Source organism: Canis aureus, chromosome 7, assembly GCF_053574225.1.
Source record: "Canis aureus isolate CA01 chromosome 7, VMU_Caureus_v.1.0, whole genome shotgun sequence".
NCBI classification, from domain to species: Eukaryota; Metazoa; Chordata; class Mammalia; order Carnivora; family Canidae; genus Canis; species Canis aureus.
Window position 1 is genome coordinate 55,008,206 of NC_135617.1, and position 18,818 is coordinate 55,027,023.

Here is an 18,818-nt window from a genome sequence, read left to right on the forward strand (position 1 = left end):
TCCTAGGAGCACATCCCAAAGTTGCATCATATACTGTAAAGTTAACCAAGCTTATTGATTTCTATTTTTTATTCTTTTATTTAAATTCAATTTGATTAACATATACTGTATTATTAGTTTCAGAGGCAGTATTCGGTGATTCATCAGTTGCATACTACACTAAGTGCTCACTACATCAAGTGCCCTCCTTAATGCCCATCACCGAGTTACCCCATCCCCCACTACCTTCTTTCCAGCAACCGTCAGTTTGTTTCCTACAGTTAAGAGTCTCTTATGCAATCTCTTGCCTCCCTCTCTGTTTTCCTCTTATTTTTCTTGTCCTTCTCCTATGTTTATCTGTTTTGTTTCTTAAATTCCACATATGATTGCAATGACATAGATGGGACTAGAGGATATTATGCTAAGTGAAATGTCAGTTAGAGATAGATAGGTTTATTGATTTCTAATCCACTGTCCTTTTTGCAGTACTGTGTAGCTGTTTGATGTTTGGATATCTCCTTATTTTGTATTCACATATATACTGAATCATGTGAATTGTTCCTGAATTTTGCTCTAAAAATACTTAAACTTTTAAAATCATGATGCGTATTTTGTGTATGTTCATTCAGTTTTTACTTTTTGATAATAGTCAAGTAGTTTGTATAGTCTGTGTACCTATAATGCATAGAATAATATATTACATGCAAAAAGCTGCAAAATTCTCAAGAATTATAAAAGCCTATGAGAGAAAACTTCTATGCATAAACTTTACATAAGATATTTATTTACTTTATCAGACATGATAGGCATACTCACTTTGACAGTAGTGAATTATTACCTGTAATTTCAGTAGAACTAACTATTGTTATTTATATTGTTTTTTTTTTTGTTATTTATATTGTTGATGTTAACATTATAATGAAATTATGAAGAGCCATAACAGCATTCAGGAGGAGAAGATTAAAACAAATAGTCTTGAGATCAAATTATGTTAGATTCTTAGTTTCCTTCTTTCCATATTAAAGAAAATATCCAAGAATATTTTATACTCCCTTTAAGCAATATGTAGACGTTATATTTCAAACTACCAAAATGTAAATATTGAAAGCTTAAAAGATAGCAAATATTTCTGGGCTGCAAGGCATTTTGTTCTTCTTATTTTTTTTAATTAATTTTATTGTAGCAACAATGCTTTTTAAAAATTCTGTTGTAATAAGAATACTTAACACGAGACCTACACTCTTGACCAATTTTTAAATGTATTGTAAATATACAATATTGTTGACTATGGTGCAGTGTTGTACAGCAGATGTCTAGAATTGATTCACCTCGCTTACCAGAAATTTATTGATTAGTAGGTCCTCATTTCTCCTTCCCCTCATCCCCAGCCATTACATTGCACTCTTTGATTCTGTGAATTTGGCTATTTTAAGTATTTCATGTAAATGGACTCATGTAGTAATCTCTCTGTGACTGGCATATTTCCTTAGCATCGTGTCCTCAAGGCTTATGTATGTTATCACACATTGCAAAACTTTTCTTTTTTTATAATATGAATTATATTACTATATATATATAGATATATAGATATATGTCTCATCTTGTCATCCATTCATCTGTCCATGGGCATTTAAGTTGTTTCCAAATGTTGCCTATTGGGACTAGAGCTGCAATGAACATGAGGGTGCTAATATCTCTTCCAGATCCTTGAAGATCCTTTCAATTCTTTTGGATAAATGCTTAGAAGTGGTATTGCTGGATCATTTTGTAGTTCTACTTTCCTTTTTAAGGAACCTCTATACTGTCTTCCACAACAGCCATACTATTTTTTTCATTCTCATCAACAATGTACATGATTCCAATTTCTCTACATCTTCACCATCACTTGTTGTCTTTTGTTTTTTTGGTAATAGACATTGCAACAGGTATAAGGTGATATCTCATCATGATTTTGATGTACATTTTTCTGATTAGATTAGAAATGTAATGATGTACATTGCTCTGATGATTAGTTTTAACATACCTGTTGGTCATCTGTATATCTTCTTTGGAAAAACACCTGTTCAAATCTTCTGCCAAATTTTTGAGCAAAAGACTTGAAGCATTTATCTAAAGAAGATATACAGGTGGCCAGCAGTGACATGAAAAGATGCTCAACATCACTCATCACTCAGGTAAATACTAATCAAAACTACAATGAGATATCACCACACACCTGTCAGGATGACTAAAATAAAAAATAAAAGAAACAACTGTTGGAGAGGCTGTGGAGAAAAACAACCCTCATGCACCGTTCATGGGAATGCAAACTGTTGCCACCACTGTGGAAGAGAGTATGGAGGTTCCTTCAAAACTTAAAAATAGAACTATCTTGCAATCCAGTAATTATGCTACTGGGTATTTACCCAAAAATCACAAAAACACTAATTCAAAGGGATACATATGCCTCTATGTTTATAGCAGCATTAATTATAATAGCCAAGTTATGGAAGCAACTCAAGTGTCCATTGATAGATAATGGATAAATATATGTATACCCACATGAACACATACATAATGCAATATTATTCAGCCGTAAAAAAGGACATTTTGACATTCTCAGAGAGGCATATCAGAAATCAGTCTTCAGGGAAGCTCCTGGAAATTTTGTGGCACTCGATACCCAGACCAAATTTTTCCTGCCCCAGGGAGAAATAGGCAGCAGTGGCGTTAGTCCGATTGCTCTGTGCTGAGCTGGGGAAAGGAGCATTGGCATCTACCAATCCAAACCACCATTTCTGCTTTCACCCAAGGAGCCTGTGCAAAGCCCATCAGAGCTCCAAGATTGGCAAGACAGATGTCAGGTCTTTAGGCAGCCTTGGAGAAATTGGAGCATTGGGCACATCAATCAACTCTCTGCTTCCCCAGGAGGAAGCTGAGAACTAAGATTTTTCAATTACTTGCTCTGTGTTGAGCCAAGGGAAAGAAATATGGTACTTACCGCCAATGCCACCATCTCCATTCTGGTCCAGGGGGCTAGCCTCTGCCTGACTGTCAGAGTTGCAAGAAACCAGACAACTGGCAAGCTTCCTTACAGAAGGTTGGAACACTGGACACATGAACCAATTCTTTGCTTCCCCTGGGAGAAGCTGGGAGCTAGGGGACACCTTCCTGATCAGATGACAGGCACTGGGCTGAACGTAGGCATTCTAGCAAGAGGGTGTCCCGGTTTCCCTGCAGGGACAGTGAGTCTGGGTTCATATTCTCCCAGGGTACTTTTGGATTTCCCTCAAGGGCAAATTGTTCAGGAATTGTTGCTAGATCAGGGTGTTTGTTAGAGGAAGGAGAGTCCAGGGCTTCCTACTTCACCATCTTGCTGATGTCACTATCTGCAAGGCTCTTCTTTGCCTAATAAGATTTGGCCTTAGGACATTCTGATTTAGTGATTAAGAGAGGACCCAAAAGCTTTGAAATCTGCCATCTATCCTGATGTCAGTTGCCTCTTAATTGGAGCCCTTAGAGACTGCTTGTAGAACTTTTTTCCAAGTGCACACAAAATCATAATCATAAACACTTAGAAAGGGTCTGATATGTGCAAAATCTCTGGTGAAGGCAGTCAATAGGAAGAGAAAAAGAAGAAAAAGTTGGTCAGTGTCTTTTGCAAATTTACAGTACAAAGCTGAGAGCACAGGAGACATTACATATGTGAAGAATTTAGCATAAAAAAGAATGGAGGGTAATATGCTGAATGAATTAAGTCAATTGGAGAAGGACAATCATCATATGGTTTCACTCACATGTGGAATATAAGAAATAGTGAAAGGGATTATAAGGGAAAGGAAGGAAAATGAGTGGGAAAAATTAGAGAGGGTGACAAAACATGAGAGATTCCTAACTCTGGGAAACGAATGAAGGGTAGTGTCAAGGGAGGCAGGCAGGGACATGGGGTAACTGGGGGATGGGCACTGAGGAGGGCACTTGATGGGATGAGCACTGGATGTTATACTACATGTTGGCAAATTGAACTTCAGTTAAAAAATTAAAAAAATTAAAAATAAAAAAGAATGTATCTCTGATACTCCAGAGGATTTTTAAAGCATAAGGTCCTCTTAACTTATTCCAAGTTTTGCATGTTGATGACAGCCTCAGCATGCTATATAGATCTGTCTTTTTCTTTTTTGAAAAGATTAATTTATTTATTTTAGAGAGAGAATGTGTGTGAGTAGGGGAAGGGGCAGACGGGGAGGGAGAGAGAGAGAATCCTCAAGCCGACTCTGGACTGAGTGGGCAGCCTGATGCAGGGCTCAATCAGCACCCTGAGATTATGAACTGAGCTGAAATCAAGAGTCAGCCTCTTAACCCACTAAGCCATCCAGGTGTACCAAGACAGGTATGTCTTCTATTCAGCTTTAGGGCTGAGAAATACAGAAGCCCTTTTATTATGTATTAACAGTTATGAGTATAGACACTGTGTTTGAAGGGCAACATCTTTGTGTTCATATAGTTGATTTCTTTTGCCATTCCACGCATTATTTCTTTCCTCAAGGATGATCTGATTCTCTTTAGATACAAAATGTGGTGAGAATCTCTTTATGTCAAGTTACCCTGCTTCCTGGTCAGATGCAATCCAAAACTGGTATGAGGAGCACCATGATTTTGTCTATGGTGTAGGACCTAAGAGTTCTGATGCAGTTATTGGACATTACACCCAGGTAAGAGAAACAAATGAAAATACTTCTATCACAAATGCTTTAATATGAAAGCATCTCTGAATTATGACAAAGTCCAATGTTCAATTTGGGTAAGAGCTTGAATAGATAAAATAGTCCTGGCTGGTACTTCATCTAGAGCTGTCAATTTTTTTTTTCCATAGCTGATGTAACACTTGGTAAGGAAGCATGTTCTGTACTTTTTCAGAATTAGAAATGGATAAAATAGTGGACATTAAAATTTAATATTTTAAAATTTGTGATTTGTTTCAATAATTGAGCTAATTATTTTTGAAGGGTACCTGGCTACAGACTATAATAGTAACATTTTTTTTGGTTTTACATTTGCCACTATTTTTAAAATATTTTCCCTCTTATTTAATATATTCTCATATATTCCTTTCTGGATTTGTAGGTTGTTTGGTACTCTTCTTATCATGTTGGGTGTGGAATTGCCTATTGTCCCAATCAAGAGAGTCTAAAATACTACTATGTTTGCCAATATTGTCCTGCGTAAGTATATACCTTAGAAGGTAGTGCAATATCCCTAAATGTAATTTAATATTTGAAAATTCTTGTATAGTAAACAAACTAGAATATAAAACATTATTCAGTGAAGGGAAGGAATAAATCCTTTTTTCATTTTTAAAAATCATTGCGTAGTTCATATGCAATGTCACATTAGTTTTAGGTGTTTAACATAGTGACAGGTCTCTACTTTATGCTATGCTCACCACAAGGGTAGCTATCACCAGTCGCCATCCAATGCTTTTAGACCATTGACTATAGTCCCTGTGCTGTACTTTTTTATCCCCATGACTCATTTATTCCATAACTGGAAGCCTGTATTTCCCACTCCCTTTCAACTCTTTTGCCCATCTTCCCATCCCTGCCCCTCTGGAAAACATCAGTTTGTTCTTGTACTTATCTGTTTCTGCTTTTTATTTTATTTTTTAGAATCCTCATGTAAGTAAAATCATATGGTATCTGTCTTTCTCTGTCCAACTTATTTCACTTAGCATAATACCCTCTAGGTCCATCCAAAAGGAATAAATCTTTGGAAATGCTTTTAAGTTGAGATACATTCAAATTATCATGGAAGAGACTGCGTTCTCCATTCCAAGTACAAAATGAAGCTCTCTATCCTCAGTTACAAAATGACATCTTTTCTCTCAGTCACCTTTCCCTTGGGCTCATGGCTATCCATGAGCATGGGTATCCATGAGCATGGGTGCACATTTCCCTAGATTTGATAACATCAATTCTCACTAACTTCACACTTTAGGATGTGAATGCTTGATGGATAAGCAAGGGATGGTAGTGGAGTGGCCAGTAGGGGATGGAAGATTGTGATTTCGGTTCTTCCTGTTAAGATATTCCTTGCCCTGCTTATCTAAAAAACCACCTACATTATTACCATAACAGATGATGGTAGACTGTAGGTAACCTGAGCATATGGATCTCCAGGGTGAGAAGTAGACCTCCAACGTCATTTTCCTGCAGGCACTTACTAGGGTTTAGTAGAAAGAATGGAAATTTCCTAGAATAGTGCATCCAAACTTACTGGTTGACTGTAAGAGAGGAGGATCTGGAGCCAGGCATCTGAAGTGAAAGTTGGAGTGAATAAGGAAAAGCAGTGGTGAGGAAGTTTCCAGAATATGTTTGTATGTATTTCACATTTTCCAGGGGCTCACACATGGTTTGTTATATCCCATGCAGGGAATGAGATTCAGATACATTGCTTTGCGTTGTTGGTCCACCTCATACAATTGAGACTGTCTTGAATAATATCCATCAATGAGATGTAGGCTACTTACTAGAAGACTAATACACCTTAGCGATTAGTATTAATAAAACCATTTTTTCTTACCTTCTCATTTTTTGTAAACATTAAAAACCACACACAAAACCTCTAGAGATTCAAAAACCTTCCTAAGCTATCCTATCTCCCCAAAACATACACCAAAAACTATATTAAAATCAACACCCCCCATCTGAAGCCAAAATTATCCAAGGACTTTACCTTCCTTAGTTCATATTACAGAAATTGTTATATTTCTTAAATATAAAACTATATGTAACTTTAAGCATTTCCATACTGCAACCTTTTCTAAGGAACTTGTGCTGTCTTTCTAAGGGATATGTTTTATCACTAGCCAGCACCTTGGGGTACACTGCTTCAGCAATTTGACCAAGTCTTCTGGGGGAGAAAGAATGTTTTCATATTGAATGAAATACACTATGAAAATTTTAGACCCCATTTATTCCATTCAATTGGTCAGGTTGTGAAATTATGGTCAAAGAAGTTAGTGAATGTGAATTATTTTCTTTACATTGTTATCTGGTACATTTTGGGAACTTTAGTTTTTCAGCTATTTGACTTGATGGAAAACATTGATATTCAGTTATATGTGGTGATAGATGCTATCCTGGGAGCATAAGCTAAACTTAAAAATGAAAAATGTTTGACATTCTGTATTTCAAATTTCAGTGGTAATCTTGTTAACAAGATACATACCCCTTACCTAAAAGGAAAATCTTGTGCCAGCTGCAAATATCACTGTGACAAAGGACTCTGCAGTAAGTTTGAAGTCATTAATTTGTGTATATATGATAAAATGACCTGACTTCTTTTGTCCCTTCTGGGAACCTTTTATTTTTTTAATTCTTTATTTAAGTTCAACTTAATTAACATATACTTTATTATTAGTTTCAGGGGTAGAATTTAGTGATTCATCACTTACATATAATAACTAGTGCTCTTTATATCAAGTGCCCTCTTTAATGCCCATCACCCAATTATCCCTTCCCCCATCCACCTCCCCTCCAGCAACCCTCAGTTTGTTTCCTAGAATTCAGCATCTCTTATGGTTTGCCTTCCTCTCTGTTTTCATCTTATTTTATTTTTCCTTCCTTTCCTCTATGTTCATCTTTATCTATCCATTTGTTGATGGACATCTGGGATCTTTCCATTGTTTGGCTATTGTGGGCATTGCTGCTATAAACAGTGTGGTGCATGTGCCCCATCAATCAAATCACTATGTTTGTATCCTTTGGATAAATACCTAGTAGTGCAATTGCTGGGTCATAAAGTAGCTCTATTTTTAACTTTTTGAGGAATCTCCATACTGTTGCATCTTACCAACAATGTAGGAGGGTTCCTCTTTCTCTACATACTCAACATCCAATATCTGTTGTTTCTTGAGTTGTTAATTTTAACCATTCTGACCTGTACTAGGTGGCATATTATTGCGGTTTTGATTGTATTTCCCTGATACTGAGTGATTAGGGCACTTCTTTTCATGTGTCATTTGGCTATTTGTATGTCTTCTTCAAGAGAAATGTCAGTTCACATTTTCTGCTCATTTCTTAACTAAATATTTTGGGGGGGGGTTTTTGGTGTTGAGTTTGATAAGTTCTTTATAGATTTTGGATACTAGCCTTTTATATGATAAGACATTTGCAAATATCTTTTCCCATTCTGTGGGTTGCCTTTTAGTTTTGTTGACTGTTTCCTTTGCTATGCAAAAGCTTTTTATCTTGATGAAGTCCCAATAGTTCCTTTTTGCTTTTATTTCTCTTGATTTTGGAGATGTATTTAGCAAGTAGTTGTGGCAGCCTAGATCAAAGAAATTGCTGCCTATGTTCTTTTCTAGGACATTGATGGATTCCTGTCTCACATTTAGTTCTTTCATCCATTTTGAGTTTATGTTTGTGTCTGGTATAAGAAAGTGGTCCAGCTTCATTTTCCACATGTTGGCTCCCCAACTTTCCCAACACTATTTGTTGAAGAGACTGCCTTTTTTTCTTTGGATATTCTTTCCAGCTTTGTTGGAGATTAGTTGAGCATAGAGTTGAGGGTCCATTTCTGGGTTCTCTATTCTGTTCCATTGATCAATATGTCTGTTTTGTGTCTGTACCCATAATGTCTTGATGATCACAGATTAGTAATAGAGCTTGAAGTCTGGGATTCTGATGCTTCCAGCTTTGTTTTTATTTTTCAACATTCCTTTAGCTATCGGGATCTTTTCTGGTTTCATACAAATTTTAGGATTATTGGTTCCAGCTCTGTGAACAATATTGATGGTAATTTGATAGGGATTTTATTGAAAGTATAGATTGCTTTGGGTAGTGTAGACGTTTTAACAATATTTATTCTTCCAATCCATGAACATGGAATGTTTTTCCATTTCCTTGTGTCTTCTTCAATTTCCTTCATAAATGTTCTATAGTTTTCAAAGTATAGATCTTTAATCTCTTTAAGTTTATTCTTAGGTATTTTATGGCTTTTGGCCCAATTGTAAATTGGGATCAATTCTTTGATTTCTCTTTCTTCTACCTCATTGTTAGTATATAGAAATTCATCTGGCTTCCATGCATTTTTATATCCTACCACTTTGCTGAAATCCTATATCCATTCTAACAATTTTTTGGTGGAGTCTTTTCGGTTTTCTACATAGAGTATCGTCCGATGAACAGATGATGCAAAAATTCTCACCAAGATACTAGCTAGTAGATAGTATATTACATAGTACATTAAAAGGATTATACATCACAACTGTGTGGGCTGTAAGGGTGGTTCAATATCTGCAAATCAATCAATGTGGTACACCATATTAATAAAAGAAAGGACAAAAACTATATGATCTTCTCAATAGATGCAGAAAAAGCATTTGACAAAATACCTTTTTTTTCTTGATTAAAAACTCTTCTGCAGTGTAAGAATAGAAGAAACATACCTCAGTATCATAAGAGCCATAGGCCCCTCTTTTTTTTAAGAATTAGGAAATCTTCTGATTGTTAACTAACTTAACTAATGCCTTCATACAAAAGACAAGAGTAAAAGTATTCAAGAGAGGGTTTTTAATCAAAACTTTTATGCATTATCTATATATTATTTGCAATGAAAATCATGAAAATCCTGTTACCACATGTAACCTAAAGAAACATCTACCATCAATGTATATTGGTGATTATGTTGGACTTGTTATATATTGGCATATCTAAAACTGTTTCTGTGGAAATAATTTATTGTAATTAAATATTTTTTCTACCAAAGTTAATGCAATTATATCAAAGTGACATTTTATAAAGAGAAAATATGTACAAAATATAAAGGTGTTAGACCACAGACACACTTCAGTTCAGACACCAAACATTCTTTATACACCAATGAGTTCATCGTTCTAAATTCTTCATTTTCCCCATAGTATAGTTAGAATAATCAAGTTTAATTTAATAACCACTAGCACTTGTGTTTGCTAGTAATTTTTACATACTTTTAAAATGTCAATCAAATATGTATGTAGCATTATTAGCTCACAGAAGTTTCAAAATTATTTTAGCAAAAGGATTAAATTCAGTGTCATATAATATCTCATGTTTAATCTTGTTATGGATATAAATACAAAGAGTTAGTATTTTTGTTTAGTTGAGATATGTTATTAAAATTATGAACAACACAGTTGACTGAGATTTTTACATTTCAAATGCATTCACTAGATTGAACTGTAGCATTCTTTCTGAGGTATTGTATAGCTCTAATTCAGTGTATTGATGATATCAAAGCTATACATTAATTAAAGAAGAAAATATTTACTCCTCTGCTGAATACTATTTGTTAAGGGGTTTGGAATTTATCCTGTTAGTAATAATCAATCAATTGAAAGATTTTTAAGTAGAAGAATGATGAGATCAGAATTGTGTTTTATAAAGATCTGGCAGTAGTATGGAGCAACAAGTAGATGGAAGCTGGCTCAGAGACTGTTGAAAACATGGGTTCAAAAAATAAATGGAAATGGAGTTTTTACTACATTAGGACAAAATAAATGAAAAGAAATAGTAATGAGTGATAGGGATAGGAACGTAGTAGAAAAAACAGTGTTTTTTACTTGCACTTGTTGAGTGCTAATAAAAAGTGGAGAGCAGTGAGTTCATGTTGATTCCCAGTTCCTGGTTTGAATTATTTAGTTAGGACTTTCATTTCTCTGATATTAGGGGAATTGAGTTGGGAGTTGGGGAGAAACTCCAAAGAAATGCCAAGCCTGTAGGTAGAATAATGAATTTAGTTTGAGAGTTATTGTGTTTGTGTCCACTGAGGGACTTCAAAGTAGAAATGTCTGATAATAATTGTGAAATTCTCTCCTGTTTTTACATCCACATATTCTCATAATGATTTCTTACTCTTGAAAGAAAGATTAGTGACACTAAAGTCTAGATAGAGCAACAGTGTCTAATATAACTTTTTGCAATGATGGGAATGTTCAAGATTTGCTCTGTCCTGATAAAATAGCCCCCATATTGGTTATTGAGCACTTGGAATGTACCACCAATGAGCTGAAAATTTATTTTTTAATGTTATGTAATTTTAATTAATTTAAGTTTAAATTTAAACAACCATATGGTTAAAGGCTATAATTTTGGACAGTGTAATTGTAGAGAGACTCATTGAAATGTATTTCCTTTTCTGAGGGAGGAAAATAGGTCAATTCATTTTAGAAACATCCCAAAAAGCTCAAATTTTAGAAGAAGTAATGGATTAATATGTCCCTTTGCATCAACCATAATGTAATGATACCAACATGTTTGCTCAATAGTTTTCTCCCCACTTACATTGAATTTATTGTTTGTGTTGCTGCTATGGAGGAAAACGATAATGAACTGACTAATTTTTTTATTTTTATTACAGCCAATAGTTGTGAGTATGAAGATAATTATTCTAACTGTAAGGATTTGAAGACTACTCTTACCTGTAACCATTATTTTGTCAGTGATAATTGCAAGGCTGCCTGCAAATGTGAAGACAAAATTTATTAAATGCCCAATACAGACAAGGAGGGCTAAGTGTAGGAGGACCACGTCATTTCTATGCATTATCACAGATGTTGTAAGCATGTTAGCTACAAATTTGATTCCAAAGAATAAGTATTTTTCTCTTGGGTCTACTTTTTATTTTACAGAAATCTCTTTCATACAAAGCATTTAAAAATAGCATAACCTGGAATTATCTGTTTCTCATACAAAAGTCATGTGCAATAAGGAAATTCTGAGAAAGCATTACAGACTAGAAGGGACTAAGAAAACATGAGAACTAAATGAAATGTGGTCTCCTGGATCAGATCCTCAAACACAAAAAGCTCATTAGTAGAAAAAATGGTGAAGTCTGAATAGAGCCTGAATTGTTTTTGATAGTAAAATCCATTTCTTAGTCTTGACAAATGTACTAAGGTAATGCAAGATGATGACAATAGAGGAAATTGAAGCTGGGTGAAGGTATATGGGAATTCTCTGTACTATATTAGCAAAATTTCCATAAGTCTAAAAATATTCCAAAATAAAAGATGCATTAAAAACAACAACACCTTTTTTTTTTTTGAATCTATAATGCTTGGAAAATTTTTCTCTTGATTATCTTATCTTTTTTAGATACCACTTCCCCACCCAGTGTCGTCAATTCCTCTATTCCATTGCTAAATGTTTGATTTTATTTTTCATGGAGCTTTCAGATAATACCAATGATTGAACTGTCACACTAGACTCACATCCTTATCCAAGTGTTAAAATTCACAAATTATTTCAAGGACAGAAATAGTCATAGGGAAAGCTGTGCTTTCCATCAATGCAGCTCCTGGGTGCTATTTTTGCAGCACGTTTCTTAATCTCTAAAGTGAAAGACTTCTTAATTTGTCTACTTTCAAGCCATTCATAGACTTCTTGAGCATGAGCCTTGAGGAGTCTTACTCTTACTCTTAAACTGACCTGCAAGAAGTTGAATGATCTTATTTATACTCTCCTTGCTAATCTTACTTCATTCCATTCCCCTTTATTTCTATGCTCCAATAATGATCAATGATCTTATTAAATTCTCTCAAGTTCCTCAAGATTTTCTTTACCTAAGGGCATTTTTGTTTGCTATTAGCTCTGTCTGGAAGTCATTCTTCTATTATTTACTAGAATAACTCCTTCAAAGTAAACACAGTTTTATCCAAGAGATTCCTTTGAGCATTTAATCTGAAGAACTCATCCCATTCTCTCTCACAGATCCTTGTATTTCTTTCATAATAACCTTCACAATGTAATGTAATTTATTATTGCATTCAACAAATATTTATTGAAAATTTCTCAGGGATTTAATTCGGTACATTGAAATAGAATGATTAACAAGAGAGACCAGGTTCTAAACTTCATGGACTTCACATTTTCATAGGGGAAATAGGAAAGAAATTGTTTTTCAAATAAATACTTAAGATAATATTGGAAATGGTAAATGTTATGAACTAAAATAGGCAACAGAATAGAGAATAATGAGGATAGACCAGGAAAATTTTAATAGGAGAATCAGGAACTTCCTCTCTAAGGTTGGATTAGAATCACAATAGAAGTTAAGAGAAGGATGAATAAGATGATTTAATGGAGAAAACAGAATAATGAGTGCAACGTTATTGAAGTAGAAATAAAGTTGGCATATTTGAGGAAAGGCAAGAAGCATAGGATGACGGGAGCAGAATGAGCAAGGTAAAAAATCATTTTGAAAGCAGGCCAAAGAGTTAGACAGAAACTTAGTCACATGGTGTGCCCTAGGGTACATAAAGGATTGGGATATCATTATAAGTTGAATAGCAAAGCATGAGAATATATTGAAGAAGACAGTGATTCAATAAAATATAAATTGTAAGAGAACAAGAGTGCAGGCAAGAAATCAGTTAAGGAGAGTATTGACTAGAAGAGAGATTGAGTTAAATACTAGATTATAGATGTACTATATATATATATATTATATATAATGCATGTTGTACAATTTTAGGAAAATTTTTGTTTATGTCATGACAGAAAACAGAACTATTTCCCAACTCAGGCTAGCATCACCTTATGCCAAAGCTAGACAAAGAAATCACAAGAAAAGAAAACTGCAGACTATTATTTCTAATGAACATAGATGCAACATAAAAAAAGATTATACAGGGACACCTGGGTGGCTCAGTGGTTGAACTTCTGCCTTCGGGGCAGCCTGGGTGGCTCAGCGGTTTAGCGCCGCCTTTGGTCCAGGGCATGATCCTGGTAGACCCGGGATCGAGTCCCATGTCGGGCTCCCTGCATGGAGCCTGCTTCTCACTCTGCCTGTGTCTCTGCCTCTCTCTCTCTCTGTCTCTCATGAATAAATAAATAAAATCTTTGAACATCTGCCTTTGGCTCAGGTCATGATTCCAGGGTCCTAGGATCTAGTTCCGCATCGGGCTTCTCCATAGGGAGCCTGCTTCTCCCTCTATGTCTCTGCCTCTCTCTGTGTGTCTCCCATGAATAAATAAATACAATATTTAATCAATTAATTAATTAAATTTTTAAAAAAGATCATACATCTGACAAAGTGAGGTTATTGCAGGAATGAAATGTTTCAATATTCAAATATCAGTTAATGTCATACACCATATTCAAATAAAGATATCATATGATCACAAAACATGCAAAAATAATGCACTTGACAAAATTCAACACCTTTATTTTTTTAAGATTTTATTTTTTTAATTGAACTCCAATAAAAAATAATTAAAAATAAAAGTTAAAAATACTAAGGGAAAAAAAGATTTTATTTATTTATTTTTTAAAGATTTCATTTAGTTATTCATGAGAGACACAGAGAGAGAGAGAGGCAGAGACACAGGCAGAGTGAGAAGCAGGCTCCATACAGGGAGCCTGACATGGGACTCCATCCCGGGTCTCCAGGATCACATTCTGGGCTAAATGCGGGCTAAACCGCTGAGCCACCCAGGCTGCCCAATTCAACACCTTTAATGAAAACAATTTCCAAAAAACTAGGACTAGAAGGTAATTTCTTCATCTTAATATGAAATATTTTACAAAATCTTCTAGCTAATCTTATACTTAGTAGCGAATGACTAAATGCTTTCACTTTATGTTATAGGTGAAAATAGTGTTATAGCATTTTTCAATCTGGAATTCTCTATCAGGAATAAAGCTAAAATATCAGTTTCCACCACCCTGTTTACATTTTAAGCGTATTGCCAAGACAGTAAAAGGAGAAGAAAATAAAATCATATAGAGTGGAAAAGGGCACTAGGTAGGTGTTCAGAGACTTAGATTCTAATCTTGCTCCCATTGCACTGCCTGCATGCAACCTTGAGGGAAGATAGCAGAGGAGGAGGAGACTGAGCTCATCTCACCCACAGATACAACTTAGATAACACTGACATCAACATAAATAACCCAGAAAATGACCCTAAGACTGACAGAACAAACTCCACAACTAAAGGCAGAGAATAAGCCACATCCAAGAAGGTTGGAAGTGTGAAGACTTGGTTTCAGAATAAAATGGGCCATGGCCATCCACAGTGGGGAGGGAGCCTGTGGCACAAAAAATGCAAAAGACGGATTTCACACTGGAGAGGTCCTGAATGGGGAGTACAAATCCCCATAACATTTGCCTTTGAAAGTGAAAGGGGCTTAATTTCATGAATTCTTACAACCAGCAGCACTTACAGTGTGGCATTTTTAAAAAATCAGTGGGCTCTGGCTCCGGTAGAGCCCAGAGGTAGGAAGCTGAGTCTTTTACCTTAAAGAGACAGCACAACAAACAGCAGATACAATCTTAAAATGCAGGCGCATTTAGGACGCCTGGGTGGCTCAGCAGTTGAGCGTCTGCCTTTGGCTCAGGGCGTGATGCCACATCTGGTGATTGAGTCTCCTATCAGTCTCCCTGCTAGGGACGTGCTTTGCACTCTGCCTATGTCTCTGCCTCTGTGTGTGTGTGTCTCTCATGAATAAACAAATGAAATCTTTTTAAAAAATGCAGATACAGCATAGGACTAGCAGTTTTGCTTGACTTCAGTTCCCGCTACAATGGGAGCAGGTCTCCTTTTATGAGCAAACCACTATGCACCATGTTAAAACACAACCCACCCCTTCTGGGGACCAAACACTGCCCATAACAGCCAAAGAGGATTTCTGCAGACAACTGGACTGAAGAAAAAAGATGCCAAGACTCAACAGTAGAACACATGAGACACACATAGGGAATGCTCCCTGAAGCACCAGCCCCTGGGGAACAAGGGAAACTGCAATGCAACTACAGGATCTCTTCTTTATAAGGCTATTACTGTTAAGAGCAAGAGAAGTAGCTGACTTTCCTAAAACAAAGAAACAGATACAGAGAGTTAGACAACATGAGAACATACAGAAATAAGTCCCAAATGAAGGAACAGAACCAAATCACAGCAAGAGATCTACACAAAACAGATATAAATATGCCTGATAGAGAATTTAAAGTAATAATCATAAAAATGCTCACTAGGTTTGAGAAAAGAGTGGAAGACATCAGTGAAACCCTTAACACAGATAAAAAAGAACCAGTCAGAGATCAAGAATACAATAAATGAAATCAAATGTATACTTGATGGAAATACAGTAAGCTAGATGAAGCAGATGATCAATTTGATATCCGAAAAACAGAGAGTAGAAAGTAACCCAGATGGGTAATAGAAAGGAAAAAAAATATGTAAATTGAGAATAGTCTTAGGGAATTCTGTGATTCCATCAAGCATGATAACATATGCATTATAGAGATCTCAGAAGATGAAGAGAAAGAAAAGGTGGTAGGAAATTTATGTGAAGAAATAATAGCTCAAAACTTTCCTAATCTGGGGAAGGAGTAGATATCCAGATCCAGGAGGCAAAGAGATTCTCCCCAAAATTCAACCCAAGGAGGTCCACACCAAGACTCATAGTAATTAAAATGGCAAAAGCAATGATAAAGAAAAAAAATTTAAAAACAGCAAGAGAAGGACGACTGGGTGGCTCAGCAATTGAGTGTCTGCCTCCAGTTCAGGGCAGGATCCCGGAATTCTGGGATCGAGTCCCACATCCGGCTCCCTACAACGAGCATGTTTCTCCCTCTGCCTATGTGTCTACCTCTCTACCTATGTCTCTCATGAATAAATAAATACAATCTTTAAAAAAAAAAACAGCAAGAGAATAAAAAAAAAAGACAGTTACATACAGGGGAAACCCCCTAAGACTCTCAGGGGATTTTCAGCAAAAACTTTGCAGGCAAGAAGGGATTGGCATGATATATTCATGTGCTGAAAGGAAAAATTCTGCAGCCAATAATATTCTATCCAGGAAGGCTGTCATTCAGAATAGAAGTGATAAAGAGTTTCTCAGATGAGCAAAAGCTAAAGGAGTTCATGACCACTAAACCAGTTCTACAAGAAATATTAAAGGAGACTGAGTGGAAAATAAAGACCAAAATGAGAGTATGTAAAGTAAAAACTACAAAAGAAGTAAAAATAAGATTTTCAGTAAAAATCAGTCAAGTTCATAAAATAAAAGGGTATAATATATGATGCCATATACCTAAAACATGGGTAGAAGAGTAGTAAAAATGGATTTAAACTTAAGCAACCATCAACTTAATATAGACTGTTATATTTAGAAGATGTTACATACAAATCTAATGGTAACCAAAAGTCAAAAACCAATAATGGTTATGCAACAAATAAAGAGAAAGAAATCCAAGTATATCACTAAACAAAGCCAACAAACCATGAAAGAGAGCAAGAGAAGAAAGGATCAGAGAAAATCTAAACGAAAAAAACACAAAACAACTATCAAAGTCACAATCAACACATAACTATCAATAATTACTTTGAATGTAAATGGACAAAATCCTCCAACCAAAAGACACAGGGAGACAAAGTGGACAAAAAAACAAGACCCATCTATATTCTGCCTACAACTGACTGATTTCAGACCTAAAGACACATGCAGATTGAAAATAGGGAGATAGAGAAACATTTATCATGCAAATGGATGTCAAAAGAAAGCCAGAATAGCAATACTTATATTAAACAAAGTAAACTTTTCTAAAAATTATTTTATTTACTTTACATAGAGAGAGAGTGAGAAAGCACAAACAGCCAGAGCATCAAAGGGAGAGGGAGAAGCAGGCTGACCATTGAGTAGGGAGCCCAATGTGGGGTTGGATCCCAGAACCCTAGAATCATGACTTGAGCTGAAGGCAGGTGCTTCACTAACAGAGCCATCCAGGTGCCCTGGCAAAATAGACTTTTAAACAAAGAGTGTAACAAAAGACAAAGACACTATATAAAACAAAGGGGACAATCCAGCAAGAGGATATAACAATTGTAAATATTTATGCACCAAATATGGAAGCACCCAATTGCATAAAATAGTTAATAACAAATATAAAGAACCAGTTGATAGTAGTACAATAATAGTAGAGGACTATAACACCTCACTTACATTAAGAGACAGATCATCCAAACAGACAATCAACCAGGAAACAGTCACTTTGAATGACAAACTGGACCAGAAGAATTTAACAGATATATTCAGAACATTCCATCCTAAAACACCAGAATACACATTCCTTTTAAGTGTAGTTGGAACATTTTACAGAATACATCACATCTCAAGAAACAAGAGAAATTTTAGAGAAACAACCTAAACTTATGCCTAAAGGAGCTAGGTCAAGAAGAACAAAAAACCCAAAACCAAAAGAAGGAATAAAATAATAAAGATAAGAGCAGAAATAAAAAAATATAGAAATGAGAAAAACAATAGAACAGATCAATGAAACCAGGAGGTGGTTCTTTGAAAAGATGAACAAAATTGATAAATCTCTAGCCAGACTTATCAAAAACACAGAGAGGACTCAAATAAATAAAACCACTAATGAAAGAGGAGAAATAACAACCAACACCACAGATATACAAACAATTGTTAACAGAATATTATGAAAACCTACATGCCAACAAGTTGTACAACCTATGAGGAATGGTTAAGTTTCTAGAAACATAACTTACCAAAATTAAAGTAGAAATAAATAGAAAATTTGAACAGACCAATAACCAGCAATGAAATTGAATCAGTGATCAAGAAACTCCCCCAAAACTCCAGGACCAGATAGCTTCACAGGAGAATTCTACCAAAAATTTAGAGAAAAGCTAATGCCGATTCTTTGTAAACTATTCCGGAAAAAAAAAAAAAAAAGAGGAAATAAAACCTCCAAACTTATTCTATGAAACTAGTATCATCCTGATACCAAAACTAGATAGATACCACAAAAAAAAAAAAAAAAAAAAACCTGCAGGCCAAATCTCTTATGAATATGCATGC

At 35.3% G+C, this 18,818-nt stretch overlaps 1 protein-coding gene and 1 long non-coding RNA gene across 6 annotated transcripts in view; one reads left to right on the plus strand and one right to left on the minus strand.

Moving 5' to 3' along the window:
• LOC144317399 (cysteine-rich secretory protein 2-like) overlaps positions 1-12,025 on the plus strand; it is a 67,188-nt gene extending 55,163 nt beyond the window's left edge. For all 3 annotated transcript variants that reach the window (XM_077903703.1, XM_077903704.1, XM_077903706.1), the window contains exons 6-9: positions 4,525-4,670; positions 5,083-5,180; positions 7,159-7,247; positions 11,356-12,025. In XM_077903703.1, the coding sequence (XP_077759829.1) occupies positions 4,525-4,670; positions 5,083-5,180; positions 7,159-7,247; positions 11,356-11,483 (461 nt within the window). In that variant the 3' untranslated portion in view covers positions 11,484-12,025. The remainder of the gene's footprint in view (positions 1-4,524; positions 4,671-5,082; positions 5,181-7,158; positions 7,248-11,355) is intronic.
• LOC144317401 (uncharacterized) overlaps positions 1-18,818 on the minus strand; it is a 32,191-nt gene that overhangs the window by 6,905 nt on the left and 6,468 nt on the right. The window contains exon 1 of one of the 3 annotated variants that reach the window (XR_013383405.1): positions 6,232-6,478. The exons of the other annotated variants lie outside the window; for them this stretch is intronic. This is a non-coding gene — a long non-coding RNA (uncharacterized LOC144317401). Of the gene's footprint in view, positions 1-6,231; positions 6,479-18,818 lie in introns of those variants that run through there. 3 annotated transcript variants of the gene reach the window in all.